Here is a 17,360-nt window from a genome sequence, read left to right as displayed (position 1 = left end):
CATGTGTGCACCAAAGATATGCACCTAACTTGCATATCTTTGGTGAACATGCAAACTGCACTCAGGAAAGGTTGCAGCCAGGAAGTGTTTGGGGTCTTCAGTGATGCACAGTGATGTTACAAACAAATGAACCACCATTCCTCACCATGTTTGCATTCTGTAACAGAAATGTATATCCATCTATAGCTATTTAGCAGAACCCCCGTGGACCTCTAATACAATTAAATTCCGATCCTGTGCGTACTGCCTTCTTGGCAGAAGCTACCCAAGATAAATCCATTATGGAACTTTCCATGGTTAGCATTTTGTTAGCTAAAATAAGTAATATATAATAATATAATAAACACTGATGTGCAGGGAAGAATAAAGTGTTACATCAGACCAGATAAAGATACAAAAAGATAAGAACAGAGAAAAGAAAGCAAGAAATAATAATGTAAGTAAAAAAAGAAAAGCTATACACAGAGCAGGGTTTACAGATCCATAAAGATAATAGCTCTCTATAAGTAAAAGTGGGAATGAAATCTTAATGTAGATGTAAATGTTCGTGACACAACACCCTTGTGCAAATTCCAGGAAATGGAGAGACTTTGGTTGCAAGAATTTCATTTGTTTCTTCATCATAAGTCAAAATAAGAAAAAACAACTCTATACTCAACAGCGGTGTTGGAGATGAATGCTAATCATTCTCACATCTTCTGTTCACACAAACACATTATCGTATTTGGCGGAATATATTTATATATGTATTTATGTATCTTTATTTTATATTTCTAAGGACGGTAAGAGAAGTGTTGGATTGATAATATAAGCAGTCGTGCTGAGAAGCGACCCTCATCTCTGTGAAATTCTACTGGTCTGCTGCAAGAAAGCATGCAAAAACTGCCATAAAAATTGATCCTCCCAGTGTTGAACATTATGCTGTGGACATAGCTCATATATGTGACGGGAAAAATATCATTATCCCTGATGAAAAAGGGAGCGATGGATCACCTTCATTGCACACAACAAGGATTCTATATCTGGATCTGGGTAAATGGACAATATGGACCCCAAAAAAAGACGTTCATTGTATTGCCAATTTGTTTCCCATGTTTTGTTGATGTTATATACAGATACAAAATAAGGACAGAAGAGTTTACAATAATTAAAATAACTGTAAAATAGTAGTGCAAAACAAATCCAACTTCAGGCAAAACTTCACTTTCCTCTCATTCTTTTGAAATAAATGTTTCTTTTAAAATAATACCTTTTTTATTTGGTGTTTTAGTTGTTTTGTTATGTAGGTAGTAATAACAGGAAAAACTGCTTAATTTAACTATTTGCACTTGAACTGTTAATATGTTTATATGGAGAGCCTTAATTTCATGTGTTGCCAGAGTTTCCCACTAGATGGCAATCTACCTCTACTGGGATCCAGCCAAGCTGTCCTTTGTAGCATAAAGAAGAAATGCACAGATAGTAAAAACAAATCTCTGAACATAAATATATCTTAAATGACAGAGGGTTTTAAAATCTATTTTTGTTTGGTGCAAACAATATTTGTGGGCTTTGTTTGTTTGCACAGATGCTGATTAAGTACCTTGGCAAGAATAATAACACTAAAAGACCACAGTAATCTTATTAAGAGGTTTTCTTATCTGAGTCTAAAAGGGGTTGTGATGTATGTTGGGCAGATTGCTCCTTGTTGGGATGAGTTGAGGCAGCAGGAAGGAACCAGGAGGATGTAGTGCTTTTCTCTTGTCAGATAATCGATACTGGGACAGAGTGTAGGGGAGGATGGACGAGCTGAACTGCTGGGCACAGTGTATGCTAAATCTAGGTCTGTTGTATACTTGTTGTAAACTCTGCAAAGTCTCTGTGTTGTATGTGCACATGCAATTTAACAGCAGCTGTGGATTTTCTACTCTAAAAGTCAGCCACAGCTCTTGTGCATGAGCTCACCCCATTACTGTCGGTGAAGAGCTTTTTGATAGGCAAGAGATGTGATAAATGCTTGGCCGCAGCAAAAGGCTGTAGGGCAAGATGCTGAATCCATTGATCTTAATCCAAAGTTGTTCAGATAGTTGGCTTAGATGCTGTTTGCGTTAGTTGAAATAAGCAGGCTGTGACACAACTGGCTGTCACTTCTGTTATTTAAACCACAAAAAATACTTTAAAACTTTAGTCCTTTGTGCATGACAAATGATTGTGGATTTATGAAACATGAAAGAGCAATGAAAATGATCAGGCTGGGGAGAGACATTGTCCTGCCAACCCAACACCTCAGCTTCAAGTAGTGACTTTAAGCAAGACAATGGATCTTCAGTTTAAGGGATGGTGTTTGGGCTCCACAACAAAGATCCCTCTAGAGGAGACAGACGGGGAAAGTATTTTATTTGTGTAGGGCTGCAACTAGTGACTATTATCATAATTGATTGAATTCTATAAAAATAGTGAAAATGCCCTTCACCATTTTCTAATGTCTTCAAATGTCTTGAAGATATTCAACTTACAATTATTAAAACAGCAGTTATCAACTTTAAGAAGCTGTAACTTGGTGTAGTTTGTAGTTTTTTCTTTCAGAATGACAATCAACAAATTAAAAAAAATAGTACTCTAATAGTACTAATTGCTTCAGCTCTAGAATTGTGATCAATAAGGTAACCCATTGCACTTTTACTACTAGGAGTAGTTAGTGCAGGGGCTTTAAGAAACGTGGTGATGTAAAATAATGTGGTGGTGTCAAAGAATTATTTCAAGAAAAAGCAGAATAGGGGTCCAAACAAAAGTCTTCTATTGCCACACTAAGACAAGCACCAAGGTTTTATTCCTACTGTCAGTTAACTGTCTTAGTAAATTCCAATAAACTGTGAATGTCACGTTGGCTCTCTAGTACCATGTACATGGCTGTGGGCTGTGGGATAATTTCATAACTGTGCCTAGTGGAGACCAACGATATTATGCAACTTTGCTCTTAAAAACTACCCATTGCAGTCAGATTCTTTGTGCTCTGGCCTACAGCATCACCTCTTAAAAACTACATCAATATGGAGTCAAATGTATTGTGGCAAGAAATCAACTGAGACTTGGGTTTAAAAACAAACATCTAATAAATATCTTATAAATGTCTTTGCTGTTGAGCTTTGCTTTGGGACATTGGACCACAGAGTGTTTTTGCAGGCACACAGCACATCAAACATGTGTACGGCGGTGTTTTCAGTCGATAGGCTTCTTGCACACTCTCTCTCTCTCTTGCTCTCTGTCTCTCTCCACATGACTTTAATTCGGTCTAGTGCGCGTCATCCTTACGGACTCGCCTCCACGCACTGTGGGATTATACTTTATGCCTGGGCCACTATAAAAAAAAAATCAAACATCAACATAAAGCAAGCAAACAAAAAAACAAACAAATCCCAGCTGACATAACCGACGCCTTCATAACCTGCCCCCCTTGTGGTTTTGGGGCTAGGGAGGGGGTGGAGGGGACTTTTTGAGAAGCGGAGGGTGAATTTATTTGAGCACACGCTGTCAGGATGAGCTGATGTGAGCGCTGTATCAAGTGCGCGGTGGTGATGCTCCAGTATAAAACGGTCCGCTGTATTTTGGCACAGAGGGGGATACATCAGTTTAACCCTCGGCTCTGCCCTCCGGACTCGCCCATACAGTGTTCAGCCTAGATAAGTTGAGGGCATGTGTAATCCTATTGTGAGGAATCCTGCCGCACGATATTCCTGAGGATCTCTCTCTGTTCGTGTTTTTTTTCTCTTCCAACTTCGATGGCTTGAGTGGCCCATTTGCACTCATGCTTGCAGCCGAGGAGGGATGTAAGGTACGGGCCATCTACCGCCCTCACATTGCACGGAGTAGCGGCGTGATTCAGGTCGCTATCTGAGTGCCAATAAGAAAAAAAACTACTTTCGAGATGTGAATTATCGAGACTTGCTACTCATTCCAACGGCTCGCCTGTCCTATGCTATCGACAACGGGATTTCAAGAGGAAAATGATTGTGGCATAAACTATTTCTGGAGACGCTTGTCACAGATATCGCCGCTGAACTGGACAGGGTGGATGGTTATTTCCCAAACTGTTCAACCCTATGTATACTGCATTCATTTGTTGGAAACGCTGCCTAGTATCTTCGAGAACAGCGCAAGAGGAATGCTGGTCCAAGATCTAATGCCATATACTTTAAGTTTTTGGCCTTTTTTCTTCGGTCATTGCCTTCTCTCACTGTTTTTACTCTCATGCCAGGTAAGGACCATGTTCGGGCGCGCCACTTGTCAATTTTACGCATGAGGAGAGGTTACACGAAATGTAACTGGAGTTTGATTTACTGATGGACTGTGCATAGGAGCTGTGGAACTGATTATCTTTTTCAAGTGGACTAACTTATGTACTTAGCTTATCATGCTGCTATTAAAATACAATACATTGCATGTGTGTTTACATCAGATGATGATCAGTCCGGGGCACACCTGTGTTAAGGAAATACTGACAGGCATGCATGTGTAGAGTTTCCAGTAAGGCAAGAGAGATATAACTATGCACTCACTCACACACACACATGTAGACACTCAGCTCTCTTGTAGTGGGAACATGGAGTAGCCAACTGTGTTTTTATGATAACAATATTCAGTTATCCCACCAGGATCCCTGCAGCAGGCATATGTTACTGATGAGTATTCTAACCTCTGCCCTGTGCTGCTGCCTACAGATAGTGTTGAGCTGTTGTTCACACGCACACAGTGTTGCCAGGGTTCATGTGTAATGTGATCTGCTTGAGTTTCCAAGTCCACCCACGCACACTCCTCGGGGCAGCCTGCTGCCCACTCTGTTGGTGGGTGGTTTCTTACAGGGAGCGCGCTGCAGCCATAGACGTGATACTATTCTGCATGTACTACATACACAGCAGCCCCGGTGACAACAACACTGGAGCTGCGATATGAAAAGACTGCTGAGAGGATATCCATAGTGCTGCTAACTAAGAGGCTTCTGAGTGCTCAAGCATCTCCATTTGTGCTGCACAGCATTGTGCTGATGGTACTTCTGAGTAATGCGCTGAAGGACGGTGCCTCAATCATTTCATTGCCTCTCTCTTTCTCTCTCCCTCACCATAAGGGAGAACTCCAGAGGTCATGCTCACAGAGTGTGGCGGAGAAAGTTAGTGAACAGTGCCAGCTGGCATGCCACTGTAGAAGATACCCTCCCCTGCCTCCTCCACCACCTCCGCCGCCTCCCCCTCGGCTACTGGGCCCCGTAGGTAAGGCTCCCAGCTCACACTCCCAGGTTTCACACCTGTCTGTCTCACTGTCAGTGTGCTTTTGCCCCGCAGTTGGATCTCAAGTGTCAAGCAACCGGCTAGTCTGAAGAAACAGTTTTGAAGTGAAGCATTTCCTTTTATGCTCAAAAGAAAAATGTGTCATCAACCCCCTGAGATTACTGTGAGACTGCCCGTGCATGGGTGCAGTTTTGCGTAGGGACATCTGTGCATGTGATAGAGCCAGCAGGATGTTGACAGCTGAACACAGTACTAATTTATGTCGGGTCTGACCTTGGGGAGTACCCAGCTGCCTGTGAAATCCATGCCTGCTGGGCTGCCAAGCTCAGTGGTTCAGTAGTAGGGTTTCCCCCGGAGGACCCCTGATTAAAACACAGATGAGTTAATTAAATTAACTGTAATTTAATAGATATAAGGGGCTGAAGAAGCAGCCCAGGAGTTCCAGCTGCGTTTTGAAGTTGAGCTGGCGGCAATAAGGGTGTGTGTGTGTGTGTGTGTGCTTTTATACAACAAGAGCGTATCCCTATGTGGATCCACTGCCTGTTGCGGGCAGTTTTCTCTCTGACACTCTCTCTTTTGACCCACTCCGAGATGGTAAATCCTTTGACAGATAGACGAACATATTTCACCAGCCTACTCGCTGAAGGTTGATATGATTTGTATGTAGTCTCAAGCACCTTAATGAACAGTGCCCTGAAATATGGGACAGGCGCTGCTGATGATGCAGTCATTCTGAGCTATTACTGTGACTCTTTAGAATTACTCACCCTGATCCCTTAATATTATGAGTAGGGAGGAGTACTTAATCATTAAAGTCTCAATAGACAGGAGTGTAAATGTTTTAATCAATCAGTTCCAGTGATTTTTCCTCTGTCTGGTCAATTTAGATGCACCTCTTTTTCCCTCACCGTACGAGCTATCTATGAATTGAGATTTAACCCTGAGAGTTGACCCTTCTGTGAATGTTGGTCACATAAATGCTGCCAGGACCATGTGACTGTAAGCTAAGGTGGGGTTTTGAGAGCTCAATTACAGCCAACGCATGATGAAATCTGAATGCTGCATGTACAGTGTTCGATAAACAGCAGTATGTCATGATAAAAATGATAAGCAGGCCAATTTTTGTTCCTTTTTCAGCTTTACAAAGTATTTGCAGAGGGAGGAGACACCATGAATTATTCACTTATAGGGAGTTTTTTTCCTCAGTTCTCAATTTAATCTATACAGGCACATAATTATCTTGATATTCCTTCAGTAGCCTAATTTGTAGAATGATTAGAGCTGAATTTTTTTGCTTTAAACTGTAGTTGTTAAAAATGCAAGGAATATGCATAGCCAACGTGAAAAACTGGGACAATGACTGAGAACTTATCTTTCTTCTAAAAGTAAAAAAAAAACTGAGAAGAAATTGGCAATGTTAAGTAAGTCTGTGTGTGCTAAAAACGGTTTGGAAGTCCTTCAAAGGACTGTGCTTTATCACAATGAAGTAGATCCTTACTTCTGACTGAATTAAATCCTACAGCCGTTGACAAAATGCAGGATTAAAATGGAAGTTTGGCTGAGAGGAGCTTTTAAATTCATAGTGACTTATGACGTGGTGTGCTGTACCGGGGAGAGCCGTGCCTTGTTATTTGCTAGAAATGTGCTGTGTTGGAAAATAGTCCACAGCATTACTAAGGAGTATTTGTTGCTATGGTGTAAACCCTTCCTCTCATTCATAACGCAATGACTGTAAATGCAGGAGCTAGGAGTTTGTTATTGTGCATTCAGTGCAGCGTTTTTTCTCAGGAGCATAAAACTGGAACAAGCCAACACTCGTATAGATAGATATGCACATGACTAAACTGATTTATAGATGGTCGGAGGGCATCAAATGCTGCAGAAAGAGAAGGGGAAAGTTCTGCATTACAGACACGAAGTTGCTGATGCACATAATGTTATTCAACATTCCTGGTGAGTGGTCTTACTGCACGGATCTAATGTGGAAAGAGCAGCAGGTTCCTGCAACAGTAATTGGTGTGGACAAGAGTGCTGGTGTGGGGAAGGCTGACGGGACCTTAAATGATTCATGGTGTCGGGTTGGATATCTTTGAACGTTGAACCGAAGACCTACAGAACAGGCGAGGACACAGCGTCTTCCCAACTCAGAGAGCAGGGAAGAAAATCACCTCCATGCTGCCCTGTTATTATGTTGTATAATACAATCACTAAGACTCTAATAACAAGACTCGAGTCAGGGTTTTGTCTAAAGTGATGAGCCGTGTAATCATAGTTATGTTTTTTTTTATTTTGAACAGATTTTATTCATTCTTTTCTTCTGCTTCCACATCTCTCTCCTCTTGCCCCTCTTCTCTTTTTGTCTAAGTGGAAGATCCCATAGTGCCGTTGAGGCCCTGGTGGATGGAGATGGACATTGTAGTGCTTGGAACGGTGGGCTGTGCCTCAGTTGTCTTCCTTCTCTCGGCCATCATCATCTGCTACAAGGCCATCAAGAGGTGGGATGCCACTTTTCTTTTTTTCTTGTTCTGGTCTCACACTCATGAATCTCTGAAATATTTGTGTGATGACAAATGAAATAGGAACCGCCACCGCCGGGCTATTTAACATGTCATGTGTAATTTGACCCATGGAAGGCTGAATGATCTCTCCTGCCTTCGTGTGTGAGTGACGCAGGAGGCTACGGTGACCCTGTCATTGCCCTGCTGGGTCACACTAAGGTCGGAGGTTAGTGGAATGGGTTGTAAATGTCACAGGAAGATCCACTACACTGAGTCACAAAGAAATATCCTATATTCTAAATGTATGTTTTAAGGTGCATGAAGTTTCTTCAGCTTCAGCTGGATTCACAAGGAGTGAAAGCAAGAGGAATCCCAAGACGCTGCTGTTGCAGCGGAATTGTTTACCCCATTTGGCTTATTAGAGAAAAGGGCTGTGTGAGGTTTTAGCCTGCAGCACAACCCAGACCCAATTCTTTGTGTGACGTTCAGGCAGCATGGTGTCACATATGCACTCTGACATCCACGTTAATGTTTGCAGACATTTAACAAACACACGTCCACATCATGCAAAGCAGTGCACGTGCACTGAGAGGCATGTGGAAGATACTTGTGTGCACCCATCCATGAGCACAACATCTTTTCATACAGAGATACATCGTCTTGGCATATTTAACATTATAAAATATGGCAGAAACATAACGCTTTCCTCAGCAGAACTCTGTTTTTCCTTCCTTTAAACAACAAATAGGCAAAGTCAGGCTGCGGAAGTAATGGGTGGTTGGCTCAGGAATTCATTATGGCAATTCTTCAGCCCCGTGTGTAGCCAAGGGGCACCTTTTTTAATGCAGCAGTGGTAGGAAAGTGTTGTTGCAATATGGGCTCTAGCCCCAAACCCAAGTCATTATTTATGAATTAATTTGCGCAGTCATTCAGTCGCAGGCCACATCTTTTATACATGCAAGCGGGTCGTGTCCTGAAGCTCTGTGGGTTCTAGACTGCAGACTTTGTGCCACGCCGAGCTGCCCTCCACTCTGAATGAGAAGGCGAAAATACACAGGTCCAGCCAGACTGGCCTCATTAGACATTCATTATTCTCCAGCCAATAGGAGAGCAGTCCGGGGGAAAATGCGATTCCTTTAACATTTGTCATGGATGCTCTAATCAGCCATCATTCCTGAGAGGCAGCGAGAGGAAACAACACAGCGAAAAGGACAGAAGAAATTTTGCCTACCAAAGCAAGCAAAGGCAGTAATTGAGCATCTTAGTCAATAAGAATGTGAGAGAGGGTTTGTCAGTGAGAAAAACACAACCAGTTATATATAGCCCTTCCAGCCCCTCAGTGCTCCGGGCTTTCCCAATGAAAATCAGCTGGCCAGGGGCCAAGGCCTTAGCACCACAGACAGCAGAGGAGCTAGCTCTGCGGGTCCCAGCCCTCCAGGCCTTTTGTTATTTTTTATAATCTTTGTCTGCCAGTTATCTGTCAGAAGCAAAGGGGCTGGAAAGAAAAAACACGTCCATACAATTCTATTCAAAGTCCACAGCACCGGGGAGGCTGGTGTGTGCAAGCATAGAAAAGAGGATTCAGACACATGCTGTGTTTCAGTGTTGCTGTGCCATCCAAAGCAAAAGACATGATGCTGCAGTCCAGGCTGTCAGCCATCTAAGAAGCCAAAACAAACACAACACAAAACAACTGACTAATGAAGCTAGATGCTTTTCCCAATCTTTTACCGCTCCGGGAGGCTTGTCCAAAGACAGATAATGCATCACTGCTGGTTCTGGCGAAGGGCAATGCAGCATCTCCTAAATACTTAACCAGAGATACAATAAAAGGGAAATACTTGCCAGGCAAAATGGTTCAAAACCCAATATTGTATGTAAGTACTAAATCAGCACCATCAAAACTGGTGACAGATTTTTACAGTGTTTACAGTTTTTTAATGCTTTTTCTTTGAACCGTAACATGTTACTCTAATTTCCAGATGGCTGGAGTATTTGTAAACAGCTCAACACATGTCCCAATTTTGCCATGATCCATTCCCCGAACTTCAAATAGGAAAGTGTGCTGTGATTGCACAGCTTTGATATGAAATATTCATCTAACCTGTGAAGTGTTGTGTTGCCACCTGCCATGTGTCAACAGCATGGCATCTATTATTGAAGGCCTGGGTAGGGGTCGGTTTGAGGCCCCAATGCTCTGCCCTGTGTGGTGGCCCAAAGCGACATGGTCAGTCTGAGCAGTGATTAGATCCTGGAAGAAATAGACAGGATTCGAGGCACCTTCCAGCAGGCTATAGATCACCAGTGTCCAACCACATTTTCCAACACAAATACTGACCTGTCAAAACTATTCAAAATGAAAATCATTAGTGAGCTGCAAGAACATAGCATAACGTTAAATGAATATTGACCTCATTGATTTTCTGTTCCAAGTCGAAGAATTCCCAGACTGGCTGTAAACAATGCCGTCTGTCCCTTTGAGGAAACTTTTGGTATATCCCAACTCTCCTAGCTGTAGCTGTATCAGCCAATCATCTCCCCCGCAGCAGAATGTGTTTCCACCCTGGGGCTGGACAGTTTCCTTTTTGAGGCTTTCCCTGGGTCCCACAGGGACACAGCAAGCATCATCTGTCCTACATGGCCAGCATGTATCCCTTGTGTCCTAAGCCATATGACCTCTGCCAGCTGACAGTGTCCCATAGGAAGTCTTAGTCATTGCCTAACCTCCAATGACCCCAACCACCATAGATTATATGCAGTAATGATGTTCAAAGTTTCAATTAAAAGTTTAGGATAGGAGGGATAGGAGGAAGGATATTTAGTTTTATTTATATGACTTTTTTAATGAGCACTTTATTACAAGACTCAAAGTCTAGAACCGCAGCTCTGTGAGATAGCAGTGCTTTGAGCTAAATGCGGATACATGCTAATTTGCTTGCTGTAATGCTAACTCTAATGCTAAGCAGATGTAATGTTTACCATTATCACCAACTCAGTTTAGCATGTTCGCATGCAAACTTTTGCTTATCAGCACTAGATACAAAGTAGCCACAGCTGAGGCTGATGGGGGTGTCATTAGCTTTGGAGGTATTTGGTCATAAACCAAAATATTAGACAAACTGATATGTTGACCTGATGATGGTGCTGAAAGAAAAGTTAAGGAATCACCAAAGTTATTACAGTTCATCCTGGAGGGAACATGAATGCCTGTACCAAATTCCATGGCAATCCTTCCAAATTGTTGCTGAGATACGCCAAAAACAACACATTTCAAACTAATGATGGCACTAGAGGAAAGGTGGATCACAAAAGTCATTAGGATTCATCCTGTTGGGAATGACCATGAATGTCAAAAACAAAATTCAAGTCTGGACCAGAGTGGTGGACTGACAAGAGTGAAATTACTATCCCTAGGGCCATGTCAGTAGCATAGCTAAAATTACAAAGGATGCATACTGAGTGTTTATCTTTTAGACCACATTGTGATTGTTTTTGTGTTCGAGTTAAAACCCTTTAAAGACCCTTGAAAGATCCTGAGAGTAACTTTGGTGACATATGACACGTGTATCTTCAGTTATAAAACTGGATGGAGTTAAGCCGAGCAGGATTTCTGAATAGCTCTGATGAACACAGGGGTGGAGGTGGTTCACAGCGCTGAAATGACAGCTGAAAAACAGCCAAGACAGGAACTGAAAACCTGACAGCGCCAAGATGGTTTTTTAACATGTGTAGTGAAATTAGATTGGCTTAAATGTATGCTAGCAACAAAAAAAGACAAAATGAGTTGACATCAAGGGGGAAATGAGGATGTGCAAGTAAAGTACACATCCTAACTGAACATTTTCTAGACTGATCACCACCAAGAAATACTCATATTAGTCATGTTATATTCTAGAGAAATGTCACAATAAATAATAAAAATATGTGATGGACTTGTACATTTAGCATAACAGAAATTTAAAGACTTCACATCAGCTGTTGTGTCTGTTTTACAGTGTCAGATTGATTATGATTCAGCAAATGTCTATTTAAATACACATGGGGGTTTGACTTATAATGCAATCCAATGTGTTATGCATATAATAAAAGCTACAGTTTTGAAGCTCACAATGTGTGAATGCATGATGCAATTTTTGTACAAAGATCTTGTCAGAGATAGCATAGCAGAAATGTAGTGTCTCAACGTCAGTTCTCTAATTTAATCATTTCAGTTGCACAGTAACACCTATGCAAAGTTAGCTTACAGTTGCTACTGGTCATACCAGACCAGAAAAGGCTGGAGCAGTGTATTAAATTGAGCAACAGTGCGTTTTAATTTTTATGAATTAAATTTTTCAATTGTAAGAGAAATATTGTGTAATTTCTTTTTTTTTTTCAAAAGATACATAGTTTCTTTAAAAAGATAATTACATTTATTATCTTCACCTTTCTGATACAGTCTCAACAAAAACCAAACATAGGATGGCTGGATTGCATTATGTCATGTATGAGCTCATTTCACACTGTAAGGAGTCTCTCTCTGCACGATGCCCGATAAGGGAAAAAGATTTTTTCTGGACTGGACTGGGAATGACTGTTTGTCAAAGTTGGACTGGTCAGCCATGGCTTTCAGAGGAGAGGAGAAGAGACACTGAGCTAAGATGTCGCTCAAGGGTCCTCTGTGGCAATGAAGGCACTGTACAGTGTTGAGTGGGACAATGACTGTACTAACTGTATTCAGATCTGTCTCTGAGTTACATAAGCCAGAGCAGGGGAGAGCAGCTGAGGGGGTCGGTGCAGAAGCCACAGTACACTGGACAAATATAATAACCACAAAGGCACCGCAGAGTGCATGAAAGGGGCTTTATTGAATGATATTGCTCTTCACAGGCCAGTAGCAGCAAGGGGATCATGTGTTGTACCTTTATTTTGCACCAGACCAGACTCATAGAAAGGATGGCAGTATTACAGCGCAACCAGAGGTGACAGGGAATTTCACAGGAGGTTATGTATCGATGTTATTCCCAAGTTGTTTTGACAGCCACGTACGTACTCATTACTTAGAGGGAAGATTGCATCTGCCAGTCAGCAAAGGTAATCGCCTTATCTCCTATTTTGTAATGTATATTTCCCTCCTCTCTCTTTGCAAAAGTGACCTTTGAACATTGGGCTTATTAGAAAGGATCGCTGAGACCAGCGTATCCACCCAGAGCAGCCTGTGAAATCAAATCAGCCTAAAGGTTAACAGTCTAGAAACTCTGTTTAATGACAGGGCCTTTAGCTAATGTCAAAACTCTCTTGTCAAGGAATTTGAATTTCACTTTATGAAAATGTTTATTCGCAGGAAACCACTACGAAAAGAAGAGAACGGGACAAGTCGCGGGGAATATGCCATGAGTATCCGTAACAAGAAGGCTATGGGTACGAACAACACTGTGGTATAGACTGACTCTCTGTAGATGAAGGAAGTGACATCACCATTACTGTCTCTCACCTTACCCCAAATACAACAATCCCTCCTCACCCAGAATGCAACAGGGTTTTTACATGACGTTTAAATAAACCTTCCCTCTTTGCTTGGCATGTTGCCCGGACTGAAGACACCATTCAGTTCAAGAAAAACTGTAAAAGATGGAAGGAAAAAAAATCAAGGCAGAAAGAACAGAGAGAAAAATCCACAAACCCCCATGGTGTCGAAAGTGGCACAGCAGGCTGAACATTATGCTCTTAGTAACAGCAAGTGTTGCTGACAGGCTGGTTGGCTGCTGGCTGGAGAGGGACTGTCTGCCAGTCTGCCGCAGATCCAGACCTCACACACTGTTGACATCTGCAATGGAACAACAGACAATACAGCAGCCCTGCAGTCCCATGGGCGGCCAGACAAGACAGCCCATCACACACAATAAATAACGTGCATGCAGTTTTTACAGAGAATGCAACATTTTTATATTCCAATCCACACACATTCCATCTTTTGTTCTCCATTTTTGAGACAGATACTTTGTGAGAGGCATTATGTTACTGTCGGTCCTGGCTCTGAGATGTGGATTCATCTGACTATGCAATTTAAAGAAATCCATATTTTAAAAAGAGAGGAGCAACGACATCAACATGGGACGTTCTGGTTATTTTACCATGCCAAAAATGCCAATGAAGACAGAGGCTCAATGTATTATACTTCAGTCATTCATCGATTTATTTCCTCTATTTATTTACTTACCTTTGAATTTATTTTTCTACTTAAAAAGAAAAAAACTGTCTTGTAAGTTACTCACATCTTTACAAATCTTGAACATCTTGATGAATTCATTTTATTTCTTGATGGCTCTGTTTTTTTTAAGTGAATAATTTATAAACCATATAATTCATTTGTGATGCTCCAATGCTTTAAGCCTGCTGTCAGTTTGTTGAGACACTGATGCAGAAAACACGCTTGCTCTGCAAAGAGTTTTGGTATCAGTTGTTTTTGTCTCTGGGTGTTTGAAATGCTCTTCTCTGTTTCCCGGAGACTTCAGCTAAAAAGTCAGGGGGTCTTTATGATGTGCTACGTGAATGTGTGTTTTCAAAACATTATTTCTGTGCTGCATCATATGCCAGCCCACATTTTGGATTTGTTAACTCAACGCAATACCCAAAAAAAGTTACATCTGCTACCACATGTTATTTGGTTAAATGTTTCAGAGTCTTGGGGTCAGCTAGATGCCTTCAGCCGTGTATTGTTTGGATTTGACAATCTTCGTTTTTCTATCTGTCAAGAAGGGCTTAGCCCATCGCTATAGAAACAGGGGACATGAGCCCAGGGCTGACCTTGTGACTGGTGAGAGACAGGAGACTTAGCCAATAGCCAGAGATCAGGTTGCACAGAGGATGGCCTCAGCAGGGATGTGTGTGACTCAATGCTGTCACAGGCATCCTCCACATCCCCGCTGGAAAAACACAACTGAGCTGAACTGGAGCATCACTTAACGCTGCTCTGCTTTTTCTTCTTCTTTTTTTGAACATTAAATCTGCGTGTGTCTGTGCGTGCGTGCATGCATGTGTGTGCGTGCGTGAGTGTGCTAGTCTGTCTGTGAGTGTGCATGCTGATGAGTGTACTGAGTGTAGTGAGTGTGGGCTGTACTCTGGCTGTCAGTTAAGTATAGATATTGGCTGTGGAAATTTGGAAAAACACATGCTTGCATCTGAACATGCAGACGTTATTAGCTAACACTATATCCCACCATGTACCTATATGAGAGAAATGATGGATGCATGAATGTAAATATTGATATTTAAATATCTGCCTTCTGGACTGTTAATTAATGTATATTGTAACAGAACATATGTTTATACATAGTAAAACTTAAAAAATGTGCTACCATTTAGAATTATGTCAATGTTGTCATGTTGATGGAGCAAGCCATTAATGTATATATGGCAATCAATAGTACATACGCAATTTATGCATTATACCAAACAGATAGAAAGATGTGCATAAGTTGATTTCATTGCTGAGTTTTTCAGTTGTAAATAAAACTGTACATAACAACGGAGCTACAGTCTATTTTGTTTTAAGAGATATATGTGCAGAAACATGTTTTTATGCTTTGGTAGACAAATTGTCCCATGTGTGGCAAAAGTGATAAAAGTGAGAATGTTATATTTAGCCTGTGCCCATCTTGTCTGTACTGAGCTTTTTTGTGCTGTTCATGTCTAAGGCAGAGCTGTGCTGGCCGTGTCTCCTGGGCCCCCCGCAGTGGAGGACATGCTCTCAGTCTGTCTCACACAGTGCATCTTTAATGAACTGCGATTATCAAGCGTATTCCACTCCATGGGGCTTAATGATGCAATCAAGAAAACTTATAGGTTACATATTGTGCTAGATCTGGGCTCGATAAATAATAACGTGGAAGGAAGAAAATCCTGGAAGCGTGCAAAAGATTCAGAGTTAGGATCTTAAAGGACTCAAAACACCTCTGTGGAAGAGACTACATTCTTACATTAAATCATGTAGACATTCTCCCATTTATATTCTAATCTGCACGTTATACATTAACTGCGGTTACTGATGTGAAACAAACAAGGAGGACAAACCTGTAAGATACAGGCTGAAGCAGAGGTGCACTGAAGAGGAATGTCAATGAATTGCAATGTGAATGAGGGACCATAGAGTACTTTGCCTTCTCTGCTTTAGATGTGCCACTTGATGGTAATGCCAATGGACACTGAGCAATTTAAACATTCATGCATTGTCCAGCCAGGGCACTGTGGATTTCACTGTAATAAAAGCAATGTGACAGCACTAGGCGGGGGGACCAGGGATTGTCACTGTCTCAACAAGCTTTACAAAGCTCTCAGAAGGTATTTCCACAGAGCAAAAGGACGCTGATACACAGATTCTTAAAAATGTGGGTTTGAGTTTCTGTACAAAACTACTGGTTATTTTGACCTGCTGCAGCCTGCATGAAATTACATCTATCAACCTACTTTTTAATCAAGGAATGTCACCAATGCATGCACCTGCTGCATGAGTGTGTGTGTGTGTGTACATGAGTCCTTTCGTAGCTGACCTTCACAATCTTTGAGGACCCACTCAACACCCTCTCAGCCTGAGAGGCCTTTGGTCAGTGTTAATTACCCTCAGTACCTCCAGCTGTCTGCTCATCAGGTCAGCGCTCCCATATGGTCCTCCAGGAGGCAGCAGGCAGGCGGGCAGGGGCGTGGAAAGTGCTGGATACCTGTGGGACACTGATTACATAAGCTGCTGCTAATGAGAGAGGTTCTTTCGAAAAGGGCTGCAAGTTCAAACGATCACAACGGTGGCAGTGGCTGACAGATGCAACCCCAGAGCAAGGGGGACTTGATTAAACACACACACCTACGCACATGCTGGGACACATGCACATACACACCTGCTTCGAGCCTCACTTTAGTACACACTCATACACACACAGGCACACAGCAGGAGAGTTGCTCTTTGATGAGCCAAGTCTAGAGGTTGATGAGAAGGGGCACTGCAGCCTGATTCAGCTAGCTTGGGGTCACCCGGGAGTGTGTGTGCATGTGTGTGTCATTCATTAGTCATATTGTGTGATATCATTAAACTGGTGACTCATTTGGTACACACCTCTCAACATGGGTACTCTTATACATGCAGTGACTAAAAAGCTAATTTTTAAAAAATATATGCAAATCAAATTTGGCATATTTTGGTCCAATAAACACATTTCATCTTGCAGAATACGTTCATATCATTAGATATAATTTGCCTTAAAGCTTGTTAATGAAATCCTTGCAGCAGTGAAGATCAAAACAAAGATTAATGTGCTGTTCGGCTCTCTAGCCCTGCTGTCATGTCATCTGTTATACTCAGACAAGAGCTTCATGGTAATGCAGTTAGACCTCACAACAATGCTTAATCACAACAAACCACATTAGGCCAAAGGTAATTGTGTTTGCTTGGTATATGCGCAGCCCAATCTGTTTCGTTGCTGCCAATGAAGAGGAGGGATGGAGAGGGGGGGCTTTCCACTTTGGGGCGGGGAGCGGGGTACAACCAAAATAGTCTTGTTTACCTCCAGTGTCTGGCTCCACCTTATCGAGTTACAAAGCTGCTGCTGCAACTCAGATTGGCCTCTGATCG

At 42.0% G+C, this 17,360-nt stretch overlaps 1 protein-coding gene across 1 annotated transcript; it reads left to right on the top strand.

Annotated features, from left to right (window-relative positions):
• Positions 1 to 3,373: 3,373 nt before the first annotated feature.
• Positions 3,374 to 15,270, top strand: prima1 (proline rich membrane anchor 1). The gene is made up of 4 exons (XM_038728027.1): positions 3,374 to 4,234; positions 5,102 to 5,243; positions 7,627 to 7,756; positions 13,083 to 15,270. The coding sequence occupies exons 1-4, from the start codon at positions 3,953 to 3,955 to the stop codon at positions 13,180 to 13,182; spliced, it is 654 nt and encodes a 217-aa protein (XP_038583955.1). The 5' UTR covers positions 3,374 to 3,952; the 3' UTR covers positions 13,183 to 15,270.
• The last annotated feature ends 2,090 nt before the right edge of the window (positions 15,271 to 17,360 follow it).

The sequence above is a fragment of the Micropterus salmoides genome, unplaced genomic scaffold (genome assembly GCF_014851395.1).
Source record: "Micropterus salmoides isolate LMB-PRFRI ecotype aquatic unplaced genomic scaffold, ASM1485139v1 Ms_hic_scaffold_19, whole genome shotgun sequence".
Classification (NCBI taxonomy): Eukaryota; Metazoa; Chordata; class Actinopteri; order Centrarchiformes; family Centrarchidae; genus Micropterus; species Micropterus salmoides.
This window is presented reverse-complemented; position numbering and strand designations above follow the sequence as displayed.

Bases quoted from the DNA above. Each gene is read 5' to 3' on its own strand.
- prima1 (XM_038728027.1), top strand. From the start codon at position 3,953: ATGCTATCGACAACGGGATTTCAAGAGGAAAATGATTGTGGCATAAAC. The intron at 5,244-7,626 runs GTAAGGCTCCCA...TTTTTGTCTAAG, and splicing joins TCGGCTACTGGGCCCCGTAG to TGGAAGATCCCATAGTGCCG. The intron at 7,757-13,082 runs GTGGGATGCCAC...GTTTATTCGCAG, and splicing joins TGCTACAAGGCCATCAAGAG to GAAACCACTACGAAAAGAAG.